Below are 18,486 nucleotides of genomic sequence, written 5' to 3'. Positions count from 1 at the left end.
TGAACGATATCGTTCATATGGAAAATCGTTATTGGCAAGTGTGTAGGGCCCTTAAGTGAGCAAATAGCCACTTCATATCGAGCGCAACATAACTACCTAATATACTGTCATATAAAGCCCATATACACTAAGGGGGTACTTACTAAGCGGCACCTCTTCAAAGTTGCTGTTTCTCTGTGGGTCTTTGGGTCTAAATAGGGCAGTACGGATGGTGTAGTGGTTAGCATTACTGCCTCACAGCACTGAGGTCATGGGTTCAATTCCCACCATGGCCCTAACTGTGTGGAGTTTGTATATTCTCCCCGTACTTGCGTGGGTTTCCTCTGGGTACTCCGGTTTCCTCCCACAATCCAAATATATACTGGTAGGTTAATTGGCTCCCAACAAAATTAACCCTAGTGAATGGGAATATAGATTGAAAGCTCCACTGGGGCAGGGACTGATGTGAATGGGCAAGTATTCTTTGTACAGCACTGCGGAATGTGTGTGCGCTATATAAATAACTGGTAATAATAATAATAATTCATGTTTGTACGCAATGGCTGATGTTCACGCAATGGAGCGATTATCGGCAGGCTGTGCGTGTGCTGCGATTGCAATGCCCATGCACCAAGGAGTGGCTGCGATCTCGCTCGCAATGAGAATTTCAAGGAAAAGAGATTGACAGGAAGTGACCATTTGGAGTTTATGGGGAGTGGTTAGGAAAATGGATGTGTGTCATGGCCGTTTTCAGGGCGGGTAGCTGCCGTCAGCACCCCTCTGAATCAGGCACTCTATCTGTGCGTACTGCAGTTGATGTATCCTGATTCTGAGTTTGAAGTTTTCTGTGATTATCAGTAGATTGCGCTGCAGTAAGCATTCGCAGACTGTGCATGTGCTGCACCATGCATACACACATTCCGTGTGTGGCCGGATTGCTCTGTTTCTGGGTGATTTTAGTGTGTATCGTGGGAGTGTCTTGTGCGTGTGGCACGTTTTCCCTACTTGTTTGCGGCGTGCAGACAGAGATGGGGCGCCAATTTCAGACAGAACTTATGCGCCCAACATGTGCCGGATGCAAGTGTCTGTACTAATAATGATGACTGAAGATTGAGCGATGGCTACGCATTAAGACAGCCAGAAACTCTCAGCATAGGGTAGTAACGCTGGGCACACACTTGACGACAGGCAAATGATGCAATGTCGTCAACGACTTTCCTTGAACTCCCGGGCAAATGATATAGGTGGTCATTCCGAGTTGATTGCTCGCTAGCAGTTTCTAGCAGCCATGCAAACGCTATGCCGCCGCCCACTGGGAGTGTATTTTAGCTTAACAGAAGTGCGAACGAAAGGATCGCAGAGCGGCTACAAAGTTTTATTGTGCAGTTTCAGAGTAGCTCTAAACCTACTCAGCGCTTGCAAATACTTCAGACCATTCAGTTCCTGTTATGACGTCACAAACCCGCCCTGCGTTCGCCCAGCCACGCCTGCATTTTTCCTGTCACGCCTGCGTTTTTCCCAACACTCCCTGAAAACGGTCAGTTGACACCCAGAAACGCCCACTTCATGTCAATCACTCTGCGGCCACCAGTGCGACTGAAAAGCTTCGCTAGACCCTGTGTGAAACTACATTGTTTGTTGTAATAGTACATCGCGCGTGTGCATTGCACCACATAAGCATGCGCAGTAGTGCCTTTTTTTGCATCATCGCTGCACAGCGAACGAATGCAGCTAGCGATCAACTCTGAATGACCACCATAGTGCATACAAACAGTGCAATCTTTCACACGACCAAACTATATATCATGCATCATTTGATCGTTTGGTTCTTAACGATATATCAGGTATATATGTAAGTAGTGCGTACACACTGCACGATGTGTACATGCATCGTTAATGACATCCTCAGATTGAGCAGCATGTAGGGTCGACCAAAGGCGAACGACTCACATGAGCACACAATAGTGCCTACACATGGGACGATGTGGACTTATTGTTATGATACATCGCTGAACGACAAATTGTCCAAAAAAATCGTCTAGTGTGTACCCAGCTTAAGTCTGGCAGCCATGGGATCCACATATACAGGCAGAATGTGGTCCTAAATTACTTAGCTGGACTGGAGAAATACAAACTCGTGTGTTCTATTCTGACGGATCGCAGCACGGAGTGAGAGAGATGGTAATGGTGGTGAGTGACACAGGGGTGGGCACGCAGGGCAATTGCCCAGAACACTGTGGCCTGGGGGGGTGTGGCCACAGTCACCCCACCGGTGCTTACCCTCCTCGCCCGGCACAGAAGCCATATTCATTTAAAATGTGGTGCTGGCCATCAGTCAATTCGGGCTCATGGTCCAGTATCTGCGGCTCCTGATTGGCTTCCAAACTGCTAGCTTTAATTGGCCCACAAGCCGGCACCATATTTAAAATGCCCGCTGGAGACTGGTTTCAGCGATGGGACAGGAGAGGCGCACGCTGCACTTTCCTGCCCCTAGACACTGATGGCAGCGTTCTAGCGGAGGCAGCCCAGCAGCAATCCAACTCAGCAGCAGCGCGGCGGAAGAGGAGGAGGAGGTCCGGGGCATTGAGCACTGCTGGGGAGGGGCTTTATGTTTAATTAGCACTATACAGGGAGCATTATGTGTAACTGGCACTATACAGGTGGCAGTATGTGTAACTGGCACTATACAGGTGGCAGTATGTGTAACTGGCACTATACAGGTGGCAGTATGTGTAACTGGCACAATACAGGTGTCAGTATGTGTTTCTGGCCCTATACAGGGGGCGGTATGTGTATCTGGCACTATATACAGGTGTCAGTATGTGTATATGGCACTATACTAGGGGCAGTATGTGTAACTGGCACTATACAGGTGGCAGTATGTGTAACTGGCACTATACAGGTGGCAGTATGTGTAACTGGCACTATACAGGTGGCAGTATGTGTATCTGGCACTATACTAGGGGCAGTATGTGTAACTGGCACTATACAGGTGACAGTATGTGTAATTGGAACTATACAGTGGCAGTATGTGTATCTGGCACTACACAGGGGGCAGTATGTGCATCTGGAACTATACAGGTGGCAGTATGTGTATCTGGCACTATACTAGGGGCAGTATGTGTAACTGGCACTATACAGGTGACAGTATGTGTATCTGGCTCTACACAGGGGGCAGTATGTGTAACTGGCACTATACAGGTGGCAGTATGTGTAACTGGCACTATACAGGTGGCAGTATGTGTAACTGGCACTATACAGGTGACAGTATGTGTAATTGGAACTATACAGTGGCAGTATGTGTATCTGGCACTACACAGGGGGCAGTATGTGCATCTGGAACTATACAGGTGGCAGTATGTGTATCTGGCACTATACAGGTGGCAGTATGTGTATCTGGCACTATACAGGTGGCAGTATGTGTATCTGGCACTATACTGGGGGCAGTATGTGTATCTGGCACTATACTGGGGGCATTAGGGCTGATTTAGAGATGGATGCAGCCATGCATGTATATGCAGTGGCCTCGTCCATCTGGTCTGCGCACGCGCACTGGCCACAGTGCGTGTGCGCGACCCTTTTCCTTGAGGCCGCATACACTCAGTCCAAGTCTCCATCACTTGCTTATTATAGCCTCTATCCAGTGGCAGATACTTGTCTGCATGTTAAGCAGCTTTATCTTCTCTACTGAAGCAGCTGTTTGTTCTCCTCAGCAGCAATTAGTTCAGTTACAGATACAGCTAGTTACAGTATGTCCAGGGAGTTTTCCCACTGGTACACTGTTCTTGTACTGTTGGCATCTCTTTCCACTGTACTTCACAAGTCGGACAGAGCTGCATTGTAGTCCGAAATCTCTTAATCTGCGCCCTAGAGTGTGAATTCTGAGCGCTCAGCCAGGAAACGATAAGGACTTTCTCCATCATGTCAACACATTCATATAGACAGTCACAGTCCGATAAGGAATCCTGTGAAAAGATGAGTCAGAATGCAATAATCAGAGAAGCATCACATAAAAGGAATGTTTGTCGGTTTGCGCTGTTAAAGTGTCATGGTTGGGATGTAGCTTCCTATTGTTGTACTGCATTCTCATTCTCACGTTATTTGATCTTTGTTCCACCGAATCCACCTTTCAGATGACTTTTAATCTATTGCTTTGTCTGTGCCACCATGACACTTTTGCTGAGGACAATGGGGGTCATTCCGAGTTGATCGCTAGCTAAAAATGTTCGCTGTGCAGCGATGATGCAAAAAAAGGCACTTCTGCGCATGCGTATGTGGCGCAATGCACACGCGCGACGTACTTTCACAACGGCCGAAGTAGTTTCACACAAGGTCTAGCGAAGATTTCAGTCGCAGTGCAGACCGCAGAGGGATTGACAGGAAGGGGGCGTTTCTGGGTGTCAACCTGCCAGCTTTCAGGGAGTGACCGAAAAAAACGCAGGCGTGCCTGGATAAACGCCGGCGTTTGTGACATCAAATCCGGAACTGAAGAGTCTGAAGTGATCGCAATCTAGGAGTAGGTCTGGATCTACTCTGAAACTGCACAATTTTTTTTTGTAGCCGCTGTGCGATCCTTTCATTCGCACTTCTGCTAAAATACACTCCCAGAGGGCGGCGGCTTCACGTTTGCACAGCTGCTAAAACAGCTAGCGAGCGATCAACTCGGAATGACCCCCAATGGCCCTCATTCCGAGTTGATCGCACCAAGCAACTTTTTGTTGCTGGTGCGATCAACTAATCTCCGCCTATGGGGAAGTGTATTTTAGCATAGCAGGGCTGCGAACGCTTGTGCAGCCCTGCTATGCTAAAAAAGTTTCACACAAGACTAGCCCTAGACCTACTTACCCTGTGCGATGGATCCAGCGATGCAGGTCCCAGCTTTGACGTCAAACATCCGCCCTTCGTTCGCCTGAACATGCCTGCGTTTTTCTTACCACTCCCCGAAAACGGCTGGAAACGGTGAGTATCCGCCCCAGAACGCATCCCGCCTATCCATCTTTTTGCGATTGCCGCTGCAATCACATTTGTAGTTGGCGGTCGTCGCCAGGCAACGACACGCGTGTGCAATGCGTCCGCCGCACATGCGCATTTCCGACCTGTTCACACCGCAGCGAAGAACCGATACGTGCGAACAGGTCGGAATGACCCCCATTGTATCTTGCTTCAGTCTGAGCTTTTTAGCCATGCATTTAAATATCCAAAGCGTAAGATCTTATGAAATAGCCTGCGAGATGCATGCGCAGACGTGACTTTCCTGTGAGTTCTGTATTCACTACAGTTGTAGGCAGAGTTTTAAACAGATTTGTGTTATATCCTAGGGAAATAAAAGTATAGGGTATGGGTCGTTGGGTCAACACAACTTAGGTTGACAGTCATTAGATCGACCACTGAAGGTCGACATGTACTAGGTCGACAGGTGAAAAAGTCGACATGAGTTTTTTTTTAACTTTTTTGGGTGTCATTTTCTTCGTAAAGTGACGGGGAACCCCAATTAGTGCACCGTGTCCCCTCGCATGGCTAGCTTCGCTCGCCATGCTTCGGGCAAGGTGCTTCGCTCCGCTGCCGATGCACTCGGCACAGATTACTGTTCTCAATTATAGTCCACGTGGATCGTAAAGTATGAAAAAGTCCCCCAAAAAAATAATGTGAAAAACTCATGTCGACCTAGTGCATGTCAACCTAATGTCCATGTCGACCTAATGCCCATGGCCACCTTCAGTGGTCGACCTAATGACTGTCGACCTAAGTTGTGTCGACCTAACGGCCATATCCCGAAATTAAGCATTTGTGTCTGAAAAGCACAGACGGATACTAGAATAAAAATCTGAATATTTTGTCAAACTTGCAAGTGGACATGAACAAACCAATAAATGTTAGTCATTTGATGGAATGAAGGCAATCTATGACTTACTGATAAAAGGCATACGTTAAAGCCGGAATCCCATGCTAAAATTAGGGTTTTATTTTTCTTTCTTTTATGTATAGTATTGCAGAAATCACTGTGGCATGTGTCTGCTGTTGATTTGAAGTTTCACCCTCAGACTATCCTGGTACAGTCACATTGTACATTATGTAGTCAACATTGATGCTTTGAAATGCTCCTCTGAGTAGTGTTTGCCAGTGATGGTGGATATACGATGGTACACCGCCATCGATGACAGACATGGCAACATTTTTTTTCCCCTGCCCCTGTGTCACTAAGCCCCGACCCAGAAATGTCTGCATCTGTCAGCGAGTTTCCCAGTAGGCTGGTGGTTCAATTGAGACCATTTTTAAAATATTATGGGCCAGATGCATCATCACTTGGAAAGTGATAAAATGGAGTGTGAAAACTTACCAGCCAATCAGCTCCTAACTGCCATTTTTCAAACACAGCCTGTGACATGGCAGTTAGGACCTGATTGGCTGGCACTTTTCGCTCTCCATTTTATCACTTTCCAAGCGATGATGCATCTAGCTGCATATATTTCTTGCTTTTGTGGTTTTTAAACTCATTGGGGTAAATTTACTAAGATGGGAGTTCTTTTTAAGATGTGATGTTGCCCATAGCGACCGATCAGATTCCAGGTATTATTTTCTAGAAGGTACTAGATAAATAAGAAGTAGAATCTGATTGGTTGCTACGGGCAACATCCCCATTTTAGTAAATTTATCCCATTCATGGGGTGAGTATTGCAGTATTGCATGTGAGAGGCAGCCTGGAAGCAAATCAATTATTCTGATTTGCAGAGCCATTGGTCTTCCGAGTGAGAAATTGAAATGATCACCTGATGAGACTGTATGAGCTAAGTACATCCCAGTTATCCGCTGTGCCCTCTCTCTCTCTGCAGGAGACTTTCTGATGACTGAAGCCCTGAGCAAGTAGTGGCAATGAGTTTGGAGAAACTCAATATATTGGGGACTTAATGAGTGACGAGAGGCTGGAGGAGATATCTGATAAGGGGAGGGTTCTCATGCTTTTGATTGCATATAAGTCCATAGAATGCTCGGGTTACGGTCGTTAGGTCGACACAACTTAGGTCGACACTCATTAGGTCGACCACTGAAGGTTGACAATGCCACTAGGTTGACATGGCCGTTAGGTCGACATGTACTAGATCGACAGGTCAAAAGGTCGACATGAGGTTTTTTTTTTTTTTTTTTTAATCATTTTTTGGACTATGATTGGAATGGTAATCTGTGCCGAGTGCAGCGGTAGCGGAGGGAGGCACCTTGCCTGAAGCATGGCGAGCCATGCGTGGGGACACGGTGCATTAATTTGGGTCCCCCGTCACTTTATGGAGAAAACGACACCAAAAACAGTCAAAAACCTCATGTTGACCTGTCGACCTAACGCCCGTGTCGACCTTATGCATGTCGACCTAATGGCAATGTCGACCTTCAGTGGTTGACCTAATGAGTGTCAACCTAAGTTGGGTCGACCCATACCCCACTTCTCACTGTATTGTATAATGGTCACTAGGATGCTCGGCGCTGCTGGGAAAACCTCTGATCTTGCCGCAGTCTGTCATTTAGTGCATTTTATAGAAGCAATAATAATAATAAACCTTTTTTCTGCGATAACAACAAAATTGCTTGAAACATGCAGTGGCGTCACTACGGGGATGTGCGGAGTGCAGACCACTTCCGGGTGTCACCTACCAATGGGTGACACCAAAGTGCAGGCTCCTCTTCAGGGACAGGAGCCGGGTGCTGTACTTTAACACTACATACAGCACAGTGTCACAGTGTAGGACCGGCACTGGCAGTTTCCGCCGGGGGAGCCCACCATCTCTGGGACCCATGGAGTGACGAAAACAGGGGTCAGGCTGTAAGGGGATCCGGTCTGAAGATCGACAGTGTCTAGCTCGACAATGTTTAGGTCGACCACTATAGGTCGACAGTCACTAGGTCGACATGGATGGAAGGTCGACAGGGTTTCTAGGTCGACATGTGCTAGGTCGACAGGTCTAAAGGTCGACATGAGTTTTTCACAATTTTTTATTTTTTCATACTTAACGATCCACGTGGACTACGATTGGAACGGTAAAGTGTGCCGAGCGAAGCGGTAGCGGAGCGAAGGCACCATGCCCGAAGCATGGCGAGCGAAGCGAGCCATGCGAGGGGAAGCGGTGCACTAATTTGGGATCCCGGTCACTCTACGAAGAAAACGAAAAAAAAAAAAAAAATCCTCATGTCGACCTTTAGACCTGTCGACCTAGCACATGTCGACCTAGAAACACTGTCGACCTTCCATCCATGTCGACCTAGTGACTGTCGACCTATAGTGGTCGACCAAAACATTGTCGACCTAGACACTGTCGATTTGGTGAACCACACCCGGCTGTAAGACCACAGCCCTTCACATGCTGCCACACCCTCATATGGGTCCTCAATCCGCACTGGGTGTCACCAGGGCTAGTGACACCCCTGGATACATGTACCCCTAAGTTCACAACCCGCCCATAGTGGAGGCAGCCATTTTGTGTGCAGTCAATTTTGAGTCTATATTCAACCAGTATTCAGAGTCTCCATTCAAATGCACCATTGATTTAACTGGCTCCGAGTTAATTTATAGGCCAGGTCAGGGGTGCCAGTCTCACAACTAAAGTTTAACATGGAACATAAGATTATATTGTTGTCAGCAAGTTAAGGAGACAGTGAAATAATTTTTATGACTTGTGACAAACAGGTCTACTAATTTATTGACCCATGTCAACGATTTAGGATTAGGTGTGGACATTCACAGAAATATGGTAGTGCGCAGGTAGCGAATTCCAAAACATTTTGCTGAGGAAACCGAGCTGATGATACATTCAGGAAACCTCCAGATACTCCCCTCTCCTCTTTGTACTCACAATAATCGGGAGGATAGACCAGCATGGTACTGGCTTTATCGGGAGTAGCAAGCGTTGGTGAGATAGGGCAAATGCTGGCATTGGGCTGAGAAATATCTGAGTGATTACAGTGATTACGATTAGCTGCGGACGTACATAGCACTTGTGCACAAGTAAAGGACTCTTTATGTACAGTTCAGTTGCATTTAGTTCTGACAGGCATTAAAATATCAGCTGTTCCCTCTTGCCTAAGAATTTTCCCATGAAGTCTCTTTAAGTAGCATATCTCCTGGGATAAAACTGACAGAAATCTGGGAAAATCTTGCTGGGAAAGGATGCATCTGTGGATGTTTTCCGCTACGTCTGCCATTCTCGATTAGCACTGCATTTGCGTTACTAAACCATTGTGAAAACTTACATTAAAGCAACATGTAAGAGCCATCTATTCATATGATAAATGGCTATTGGTATAGTAAACTAAAATGAGGATTATATTAAAGTGAAAAATTGGATTTCTAGAATAAGGGTATACACATAAGTGATCCAACCCGCAGTTTCCCGATGGTCGGTAAACGGCACATGTGCAGACGGGCTCTGCGATCGTCTCTGATTAACAGGCAGAGGCGTTCGCGGGGAGGGAAGGGGCGTCCGGCCCCTGTTTTCCGGGAGCGGCAAGGCCGAGGACGGCATCCAAGACGCAGTTTCCTTGGCCTCAAAGGCTGCACTGCGACTGCTAATCTGAGGAAGCTCAGACTTACTCAGAGCCTTATTCAGTTGTATCGCTATTGAGACAGAAATTGGAATTTTCTCAGAACTGCTAAAAACGCATGTGACGATCCGCCCAGAAAGATAAAAGACGCCCACCAATGCATTTGCTAATTTCGGATGCATTCGCATACTTGCGATGCACATACAGAAATCATCCGATAGTCGTCTAATAATCGTCTGATTTGCGATTTTGCAAAATTGCAACTGAAGCTGAATAAGGCCTGCAGTTGCAGATGAACATGTCCACCCAGAGCTGCGATCGCATATCAGTTTAGAAATCGCAAATGCTGCAAGCCCAGTGTTAGCAATAAATACTAAGGTATCCTATTGCAGGCTGTAGTTTTTTGCAGGGCCGTCAAGTACTGACAAAGGCCAGTTCACTGTGGGGGTGTAATCAAATCTGGGACGCATGACCACGTCCCCTCCCAATAAAATGTAAGAAAAAAAATTACTATGTGCAGTACCACAAAGAGGGGGCGTTTGTCCCCTCAGCAGCGCTGCAAAGAGGGACACTGGGCCTAATTCAGACCTGATCGTAGCAGCAAATTTGTTAGCAGATGGGCAAAACCATGTGCACTGCAGGAGGGGCAGATATAACATTTGCAGAGAGAGTTAGATTTGGGTGGGTTATATTGTTTCTGTGCAGGGTAAATACTGGCTGCTTTATTTTTACACTGCAATTTTAGATTTCAGTTTTAACACACCCCACCCAATCTAACTATATCTGCACATGTTATATCTGCCCCCCCTGCAGTGCACATGGTTTTGCCCAACTGCTAACAAATTTGCTGCTACGATCAGGTCTGAATTAGGCCCACTGTCCTCTTCAACTTCTATGGTGGGCTCCTCCAACAAGCCAGGTCTGGGCAATCAGTACCCACCCCACCACACCCCTTCTCTCGTCCCTTGGTGATGTGTTATGGGAGTCTTAAAGACATGTCGGTAATAGTGAAAGTTTTCATGGTGTGACCATTTACGGACATAACAATTGGTGTTACTGCAGGTATGCTTACTGAAAAAAAATTACAATAATAGATGCTGTAGATATGAAGACGCTAAATTAGTATTTCTCTATCGTCCTAGTGGATGCTGGGGTTCCTGAAAGGACCATGGGGAATAGCGGCTCCGCAGGAGACAGGGCACAAAAGTAAAGCTTTCCGATCAGGTGGTGTGCACTGGCTCCTCCCCCTATGACCCTCCTCCAAGCCAGTTAGATTTTTGTGCCCGGCCGAGAAGGGTGCAATCTAGGTGGCTCTCCTAAAGAGCTGCTTAGAAAAGTTTAGCTTAGGTTTTTTATTTTACAGTGAGTCCTGCTGGCAACAGGATCACTGCAACGAGGGACTTAGGGGAGAAGAAGTGAACTCACTGCGTGCAGGATGGATTGGCTTCTTGGCTACTGGACATCAGCTCCAGAGGGACGATCACAGGTACAGCCTGGATGGTCACCGGAGCCTTGCCGCCGGCCACCTTGCAGATGCTGAAATAAGAAGAGGTCCAGAATCGGCGGCAGAAGACTCCTCAGTCTTCTAAAGGTAGCGCACAGCACTGCAGCTGTGCGCCATTTTCCTCTCAGCACACTTCACACGGCAGTCACTGAGGGTGCAGGGCGCTGGGAGGGGGGCGCCCTGGGAGGCAAATGAAAACCTATTTTGGCTAAAAATACCTCACATATAGCCTCCGGAGGCTATATGGAGATATTTAACCCCTGCCAGAATCCGTTAAGAGCGGGAGACGAGGCCGCCGAAAAAGGGGCGGGGCCTATCTCCTCAGCACACAGCGCCATTTTCCCTCACAGAAAGGCTGGAGGGAAGGCTCCCAGGCTCTCCCCTGCACTGCACTACAGAAACAGGGTTAAAACAGAGAGGGGGGGCACTAATTTGGCGTTAGAAATATATAAAAAAGATGCTATAAGGGAAAACACTTATATAAGGTTGTCCCTATATAATTATAGCGTTTTTGGTGTGTGCTGGCAAACTCTCCCTCTGTCTCTCCAAAGGGCTAGTGGGTCCTGTCCTCTATCAGAGCATTCCCTGTGTGTGTGCTGTGTGTCGGTACGTGTGTGTCGACATGTAGGAGGACGATGTTGGTGAGGAGGCGGAGCAATTGCCTGTAATGGTGATGTCACTCTCTAGGGAGTCGACACCGGAATGGATGGCTTATTTAGGGAATTACGTGATAATGTCAACACGCTGCAAGGTCGGTTGACGACATGAGACGGCCGACAAACAATTAGTACCGGTCCAGACGTCTCAAAAACACCGTCAGGGGTTTTAAAACGCCCGTTTACTTTAGTCGGTCGACACAGACACAGACAGGGACACTGAATCCAGTGTCGACGGTGAATAAACAAACGTATTCCTTATTAGGGCCACACGTTAAAGGCAATGAAGGAGGTGTTACATATTTCTGATACTACAAGTACCACAAAAGAGGGTATTATGTGGGATGTGAAAAAACTACCATAGTTTTTCCTGAATCAGATAAATTAAATAAAGTGTGTGATGATGCGTGGGTTCCCCCCGATAGAAAATTATGGGCGGTATACCCTTTCCCGCCAGAAGTTAGGGCGCGTTGGGAAACACCCCTTAGGGTGGATAAGGCGCTCACACGCTTATCAAAACAAGTGGCGGTACCGTCTATAGATAGGGCCGTCCTCAAGGACCAGCTGACAGGAGGCTGGAAAATATCATAAAAAGTATATACACACATACTGGTGTTATACTGCGACCAGCGATCGCCTCAGCCTGGATGTGCAGAGCTGGGGTGGCTTGGTCGGATTCCCTGACTAAAAATATTGATACCCTTGACAGGGACAGTATTTTATTGACTATAGAGCATTTAAAGGATGCATTTCTATATATGCGAGATGCACAGAGGGATATTTGCACTCTGGCATCAAGAGTAAATGCGATGTCCATAACTGCCAGAAGATGTTATGGACACGACAGGGGTCAGGTGATGCAGATTCCAAACGGCACAAAGGTGTATTGCCGTATAAAGGAAGAGGAGTTATTTGGGGTCGGTCCATCGGACCTGGTGGCCACGGCAACTGCTGGAAAATCCACCGTTTTTACCCTAAGTCACATCTCTGCAGAAAAAGACACCGTCTTTTCAGCCTCAGTCCTTTCGTCCCTATAAGATCATATCTGCCCAGGGATAGAGGAAAGGGAAGAAGACTGCAGCAGGCAGCCCATTCCCAGGAACAGAAGCGTTCCACCGCTTCTGACAAGTTCTCAGCATGGCGCTGAGACCGTACAGGACCCCTGGATCCTACAAGTAGTATCCCAGGGGTACAGATTGGAATGTCGAGACGTTTCCCCTTCGCAGGCTCCTGAAGTCTGCTTTACCAAGGTCTCCCTCCGACAAGGAGGCAGTATGGGAAAAAATTCACAAGCTGTATTCCCAGCAGGTGATAATTAAATTACCCCTCCTACTACAAGAAAAGGGGTATTATTCCACACTATATTGTGGTACTGAAGCCAGAAGGCTAGGTGAGACTTATTCTAAAAAATTTTTGAACACTTACAAAGGTTCAAATCAAGATGGAGTCACTCAGAGCAGTGATAACGAACAGGAAGAAGGGGACTATATAGTGTCCCGGGACATCAGGGATGCTTACCTCTATGTCCCAAATTTGCCCTTCTCACTAAGGGTACCTCAGGTTCGTGGTGCAGAACTGTCACTATCAGTTTCAGACGCTGCCGTTTGGATTGTCCACGGCACCCCGGGTCTTTACTAAGGTAATGGCCGAAATGATGATTCTTCTTCGAAGAAAAGGCGTCTTAATTATCCCTTACTTGGACGATCTCCTGATAAGGGCATAGTCCAGGGAACAGTTGGAGGTAGGAGTAGCACTATCTCGGATACTGCTACAACAGCACGGGTGGATTCTAAATATTCCAAAATCGCAGCTGATCCCGACGACACGTCTGCTGTGCCTAGGGATGATTCTGGACACAGTCCAGAAAAAGGTGTTTCTCCCGAAAGAGAAAGCCAGGGAGTTATCCGAGCTAGTCAGGAACCTCCTAAAAACAGTGCATCATTGCACAAGGGTCCTGGTAGAAAATGGTGGCTTCCTACGAAGCAATTCCATTCGGCAGATTTCACGCAAGAACTTTTCAGTGGGATCTGCTGGACAAATGGTCCGGATCGCATCTTCAGATGCATCAGCGGATAACCCTATATCCAAGGACAAGGGTGTCTCTCCTGTGGTGGTTATAGAGTGCTCATCTTCTAGAGGGCCGCAGATTCGGCATTCAGGATTGGATGCTGGTGACCACGGAGCCCAGCCCGAGAGGCTGGGGAGCAGTCACACAAGGAAAAAATTTCCAGGGAGTGTGATCAAGTCTGGAGACTTTTCTCCACATAAATATACTGGAGCTAAGGGTAAATTTATAATGCTCTAAGCTTAGCAAGACCTCTGCTTCAAGGTCAGCCGGTATTGATCCAGTGGGAAAAACATCACGGCAGTCGCCCACGTAAACAGACAGGGCGACACAAGAAGCAGGAGGGCAATGGCAAAAACTGCAAGGACTTTTCGCTGGGCGGAAAATCATGTGATAGCACTGTCAGTAGTGTTTCATCCCGGGAATGGAAACTGGGAAGCAGACTTCCTCAGCAGGCACGACCTCCACCCGGGAGAGTGGAAACTTCATCGGGAAGTTTTTTCCACATGATTGTAAACCGTTGGGAAATACCAAAGGTGGACATGATGGCGTCCCGTCTGAACAAAAAACGGGACAGGTATTGCGCCAGGTCAAGAGACCCTCAGGCAATAGCTGTGGACGTTCTGGTAACACCGTGGGTGTACCAGTCGGTGTATGTGTTCCCTCCTCTGCTTCTCATACCTAAGGTGCTGAGAATTATAAGACGTAGAGGAGTAAGAACTATACTCATGGCTCCGGATTGGCCAAGAAGGACTTGGTACCCGGAACTTCAAGAGATGTTTACAGAGGTCTTATGGCCTCTGCCGCTAAGAAGGGACTTGCTTCAGCAAGTACCATGTCTGTTCCAAGACTTACCGCAGCTGCGTTTGTTGGCATGGCGGTGGAACGCCGGATCCTAAGGGAAAAAGGCATTCCGGAAGAGGTCATTCCTACCCTGGTCAAAGCCAGAAAGGAGGTGACCGCACAACATTATCACCACATGTGGCGAAAATATGTTGCGTGGTGTGAGGCCAGGAAGGCCCCACAAAGAAATTTCAACTCTGTCGATTCCTGCATTTCCTGCAAACAGGAGTGTCTATGGGCCTCAAATTGGGGTCCATTAAGGTTCAAATTTCGGCCCTGTCAATTTTCTTCCAGAAAGAATTGGCTTCAGTTCCTGAAGTCCAGAACTTTGTCAAGGGAGTATTGCATATACAACCCTCTTTTGTGCCTCCAGTGGCACTGTGGGATCTCAACGTAGTTCTGGGATTCTTCAAATCACATTGGTTTAAAACCAGTCAAATCTGTGGATTTGAAGCATCTCACATGAAAAGTGACCATGTTCTTGGCCCTGGCCTGGACCAGGCGAGTGTCAAATTGGTGGTTTTTTTCTCAAAAAAGCCCATATTTGTTTGTCCATTCGGACAGGGCAGAGCTGCGGACTCGTCCCCAGTTCTCTCCCTAAGGTGGTGTCAGTGTTTCACCTGAACCAGCTTATTGTGGTGCCTTGCACCTACTAGGGACTTGGAGGACTCCAAGTTGCTAGATGTTGTCAGGGCCCTGAAAATATAGGTTCCAGGACGGCTGGAGTCAGGAAAACTGACTTGCTGTTATCCTGTATGCACCCAACAAACTGGGTGCTCTTGCTTTTAAGCAGACTATTGCTAGTTGGATGTGTAATACAATTCAGCTTGCACATTCTGTGGCAGGCCTGCCACAGCCAAAATATGTAAATGCCCATTCCACAAGGAAGGTGGGCTCATCTTGGGCAGCTGCCCGAGGGGTCTCGGCTTTACAACTTTGCCGAGCGGTTATTTAGTCAGGGGCAAACACGTTTGTAAAATCCTACAAATTTGATACCCTGGCTAAGGAGGACCTGGAGTTCTCTCATTCGGTGCTGCAGAGTCATCCGCACTCTCCCGCCCGTTTGGGAGCTTTGGTATAATCCCCATGGTCCTTTCAGGAACCCCAGCATCCACTAGGACGATAGAGAAAATAAGAATTTACTTACCGATAATTCTATTTCTCGGAGTCCGTAGTGGATGCTGGGCGCCCATCCCAAGTGCGGATTATCTGCAATACTTGTACATAGTTACAAAAATCGGGTTATTATTGTTGTGAGCCATCTTTTCAGAGGCTCCGCTGTTATCATACTGTTAACTGGGTTTAGATCACAAGTTGTACGGTGTGATTGGTGTGGCTGGTATGAGTCTTACCCGGGATTCAAAATTCCTCCCTTATTGTGTACGCTCGTCCGGGCACAGTACCTAACTGGCTTGGAGGAGGGTCATAGGGGGAGGAGCCAGTGCACACCACCTGATCGGAAAGCTTTACTTTTGTGCCCTGTCTCCTGCGGAGCCGCTATTCCCCATGGTCCTTTCAGGAACCCCAGCATCCACTACGGACTCCGAGAAATAGAATTATCGGTAAGTAAATTCTTATTTTTCAATAAAAGATTATTATATACGTCAACTGATGAAAACATGGGCCTCATTCTCTTTTTTAAAAGGTCAGATAAATTTGTGTTTTACAATAAACTTTATTAGTATTGCACTAACAACCTCACCGCTCTGGAAGTGACCACAATCCTCTCTGACATTGGGTGGTGCTGTTGCTTATGTACAGTACTCGGAGCACAGAAAATTGTATAATGATCAAAATATTCTGCTCTGGTTATTATTTAAAAGTGTAATTATTAAACAGCCAACAGGGGTTTATATAAAGCCTTGCGTACCCTACCATGCTGCCACTCACATGTGAAGAATTATGATTGCCATTACATTGATATATTAGCTTAAATGTTTGAAATACCCTGGGGTCAATTAAGTAGGAGTGAGTTGGCTTGCGGCATGATTAAGTGCTGCCGTATGCCGCACTTACGGTAGCCCCGGACTAGCAGATTTTTGTTTGCAGCCCCGTAGGATTGCATACAAAAATCTGCAAGTCTGGGGTAAATTGCGCTGGCACTTCGTGTCGCTCGCACCCAATTGAATTTACCCCTTTATTTGTGTGTTAGAATTGAAATGCACCTCACTCCATCCGAATGGTTTATTACCATTTACATTGCTAGAAAAGAATAGTTTTCCTAAATATTAATTGACCTTCATTTATATCTGCAAGAAACTACTAAGCAATTTAATGGAGGGATTAAATGAACGTAGTTACATAGATAGTTCTATGACACCAGTTTGTGTTTGAATATTAAAAAAATTGCCTGGTAAAAATTGTAGGTTGTCTTTGATTTATTTATTTTTTACATTGTTTGTCCGATGCCTGATTAAAATATTGTAAGAATTTATTAATTTATAGGATTATTTTTTTTTTGTACGCTTATTATAGTATTTGATTGTACAGGTGGAATTGCGGGCACTCCATTGATGGGTCAGATTTACTTGTGTTGCAGAATTATTTTCTAATTTCTCGCATTGTCCTTTAATCTTTTCACAGAACAGGGAAACTATGAAGTCGGCCTGTTACAGCTCATTGGAGATCCACCACCGGAACAGATCACCCAAATCTTTGGTCCTGACAGGAGTCCTGGATATGTGTTCAAAGAGGACGCCAACACCGGACAGGTGGCACAGTACCACCTCCCGAACCCATTGTTTAGGGACTTCTCTCTGATATTCCACATTCAGCCGACCACTAACAAGGCTGGAATTCTATTCTCGATTACTGACGCCTCACAGACCATAATGTACGTCGGGGTGAAGCTGTCTGAAGTCAAAGATGGTAAGCAGCAGATTATTTTTTACTACACAGAGCCGGGCTCCGTGAAATCCTATGCTGCCGCCACCTTTAATGTCCCATCACTGAGGGACCGTTGGACGCGTTTCGCCTTAAGTGTGGAGGAAGAGGAGGTTGTGCTGTTCATGGACTGTGATGAGCTGGAACGGGTACGATTCGAGAGGTCACCTGACGAGATGGAACTAGAAGAGGGTTCCGGGCTTTTCATCGCTCAGGCTGGAGGTGCTGACCCTGACCGTTATCAGGTAAAAGTCTTTTCAGGATAAGGTTACAAACCGGTCACCTGTTAAAAGGAAAATACAGTAGATTCTTTGTTTGATTACAATAGTGGTGGTGCCAAACATTTAAACTCTAGCAGCAAAGCCAAGAAAACCTCTGTTGCATGACTGTTTCCGCATGATGTATTAGTTTTAGATGGTTACATTCTAGCTTGTTATTTTGTACTTGTAAATAGACACAGAAAACAAATACAAAATATTAGATACACACCCAGCTCACATTGGGCAGGATGTTCTAAACGGAAAATGTGGTACACCCCCATTTACCGCATTTTCTGAGTGTACCGCAGAGCCAGAGGGGAATGGCAGCTTTTGCTGGCGTTACCCAGTGGGAGCTTATGGGCTTCTCTCCGCAGCGTTGTTGTGAGGGATCAGTTGTGTCTATGTTCCCCTCATGGAAAGGACCAAGAAGTGACAGCACAAGAGGGCAGAGGAGAACTTCCGCCCTTATAGCGCGTTAATGTTTTATACATTCTCCGTTTGTTTTAGGTTATTTTGTTTTATCTATGCACCATTGTACGCTCGCCATGCTTCGGGTTCGGTGTCTCGCTTCGCTCGCCACAGGTTGCTATTCCAAGTAGTTGGTGACATGAACGCAGGGGATTATGGGAAAGGTCCTCTCCGTGAAGGGCAACTAGACACTGCCGTGAGGGATTCAATCGGATCCCTCCCAGCATGCCCCGCAGCCGCCTCGTCAAAATGCGCTCATAGATACATTTTTCTGCATCATAAACCTAGAAGAATATAAATTGC

At 46.7% G+C, this 18,486-nt stretch overlaps 1 protein-coding gene across 4 annotated transcripts in view; it reads left to right on the top strand.

Annotated features, from left to right (window-relative positions):
* The window catches only part of COL18A1 (collagen type XVIII alpha 1 chain), a 333,914-nt gene that overhangs the window by 174,585 nt on the left and 140,843 nt on the right, over window positions 1-18,486 (top strand). For all 4 annotated transcript variants that reach the window (XM_063933311.1, XM_063933309.1, XM_063933308.1 and 1 more), the window contains one exon: window positions 17,156-17,700. In XM_063933311.1, coding sequence (XP_063789381.1) covers window positions 17,156-17,700 — 545 coding nt within the window. The remainder of the gene's footprint in view (window positions 1-17,155; window positions 17,701-18,486) is intronic.

Source organism: Pseudophryne corroboree, chromosome 7 (assembly GCF_028390025.1).
Source record: "Pseudophryne corroboree isolate aPseCor3 chromosome 7, aPseCor3.hap2, whole genome shotgun sequence".
Taxonomy (NCBI): Eukaryota; Metazoa; Chordata; class Amphibia; order Anura; family Myobatrachidae; genus Pseudophryne; species Pseudophryne corroboree.
The sequence above is the reverse complement of the archived record's forward strand: the minus strand, read 5'-3'. Positions and strand labels throughout refer to the sequence as shown.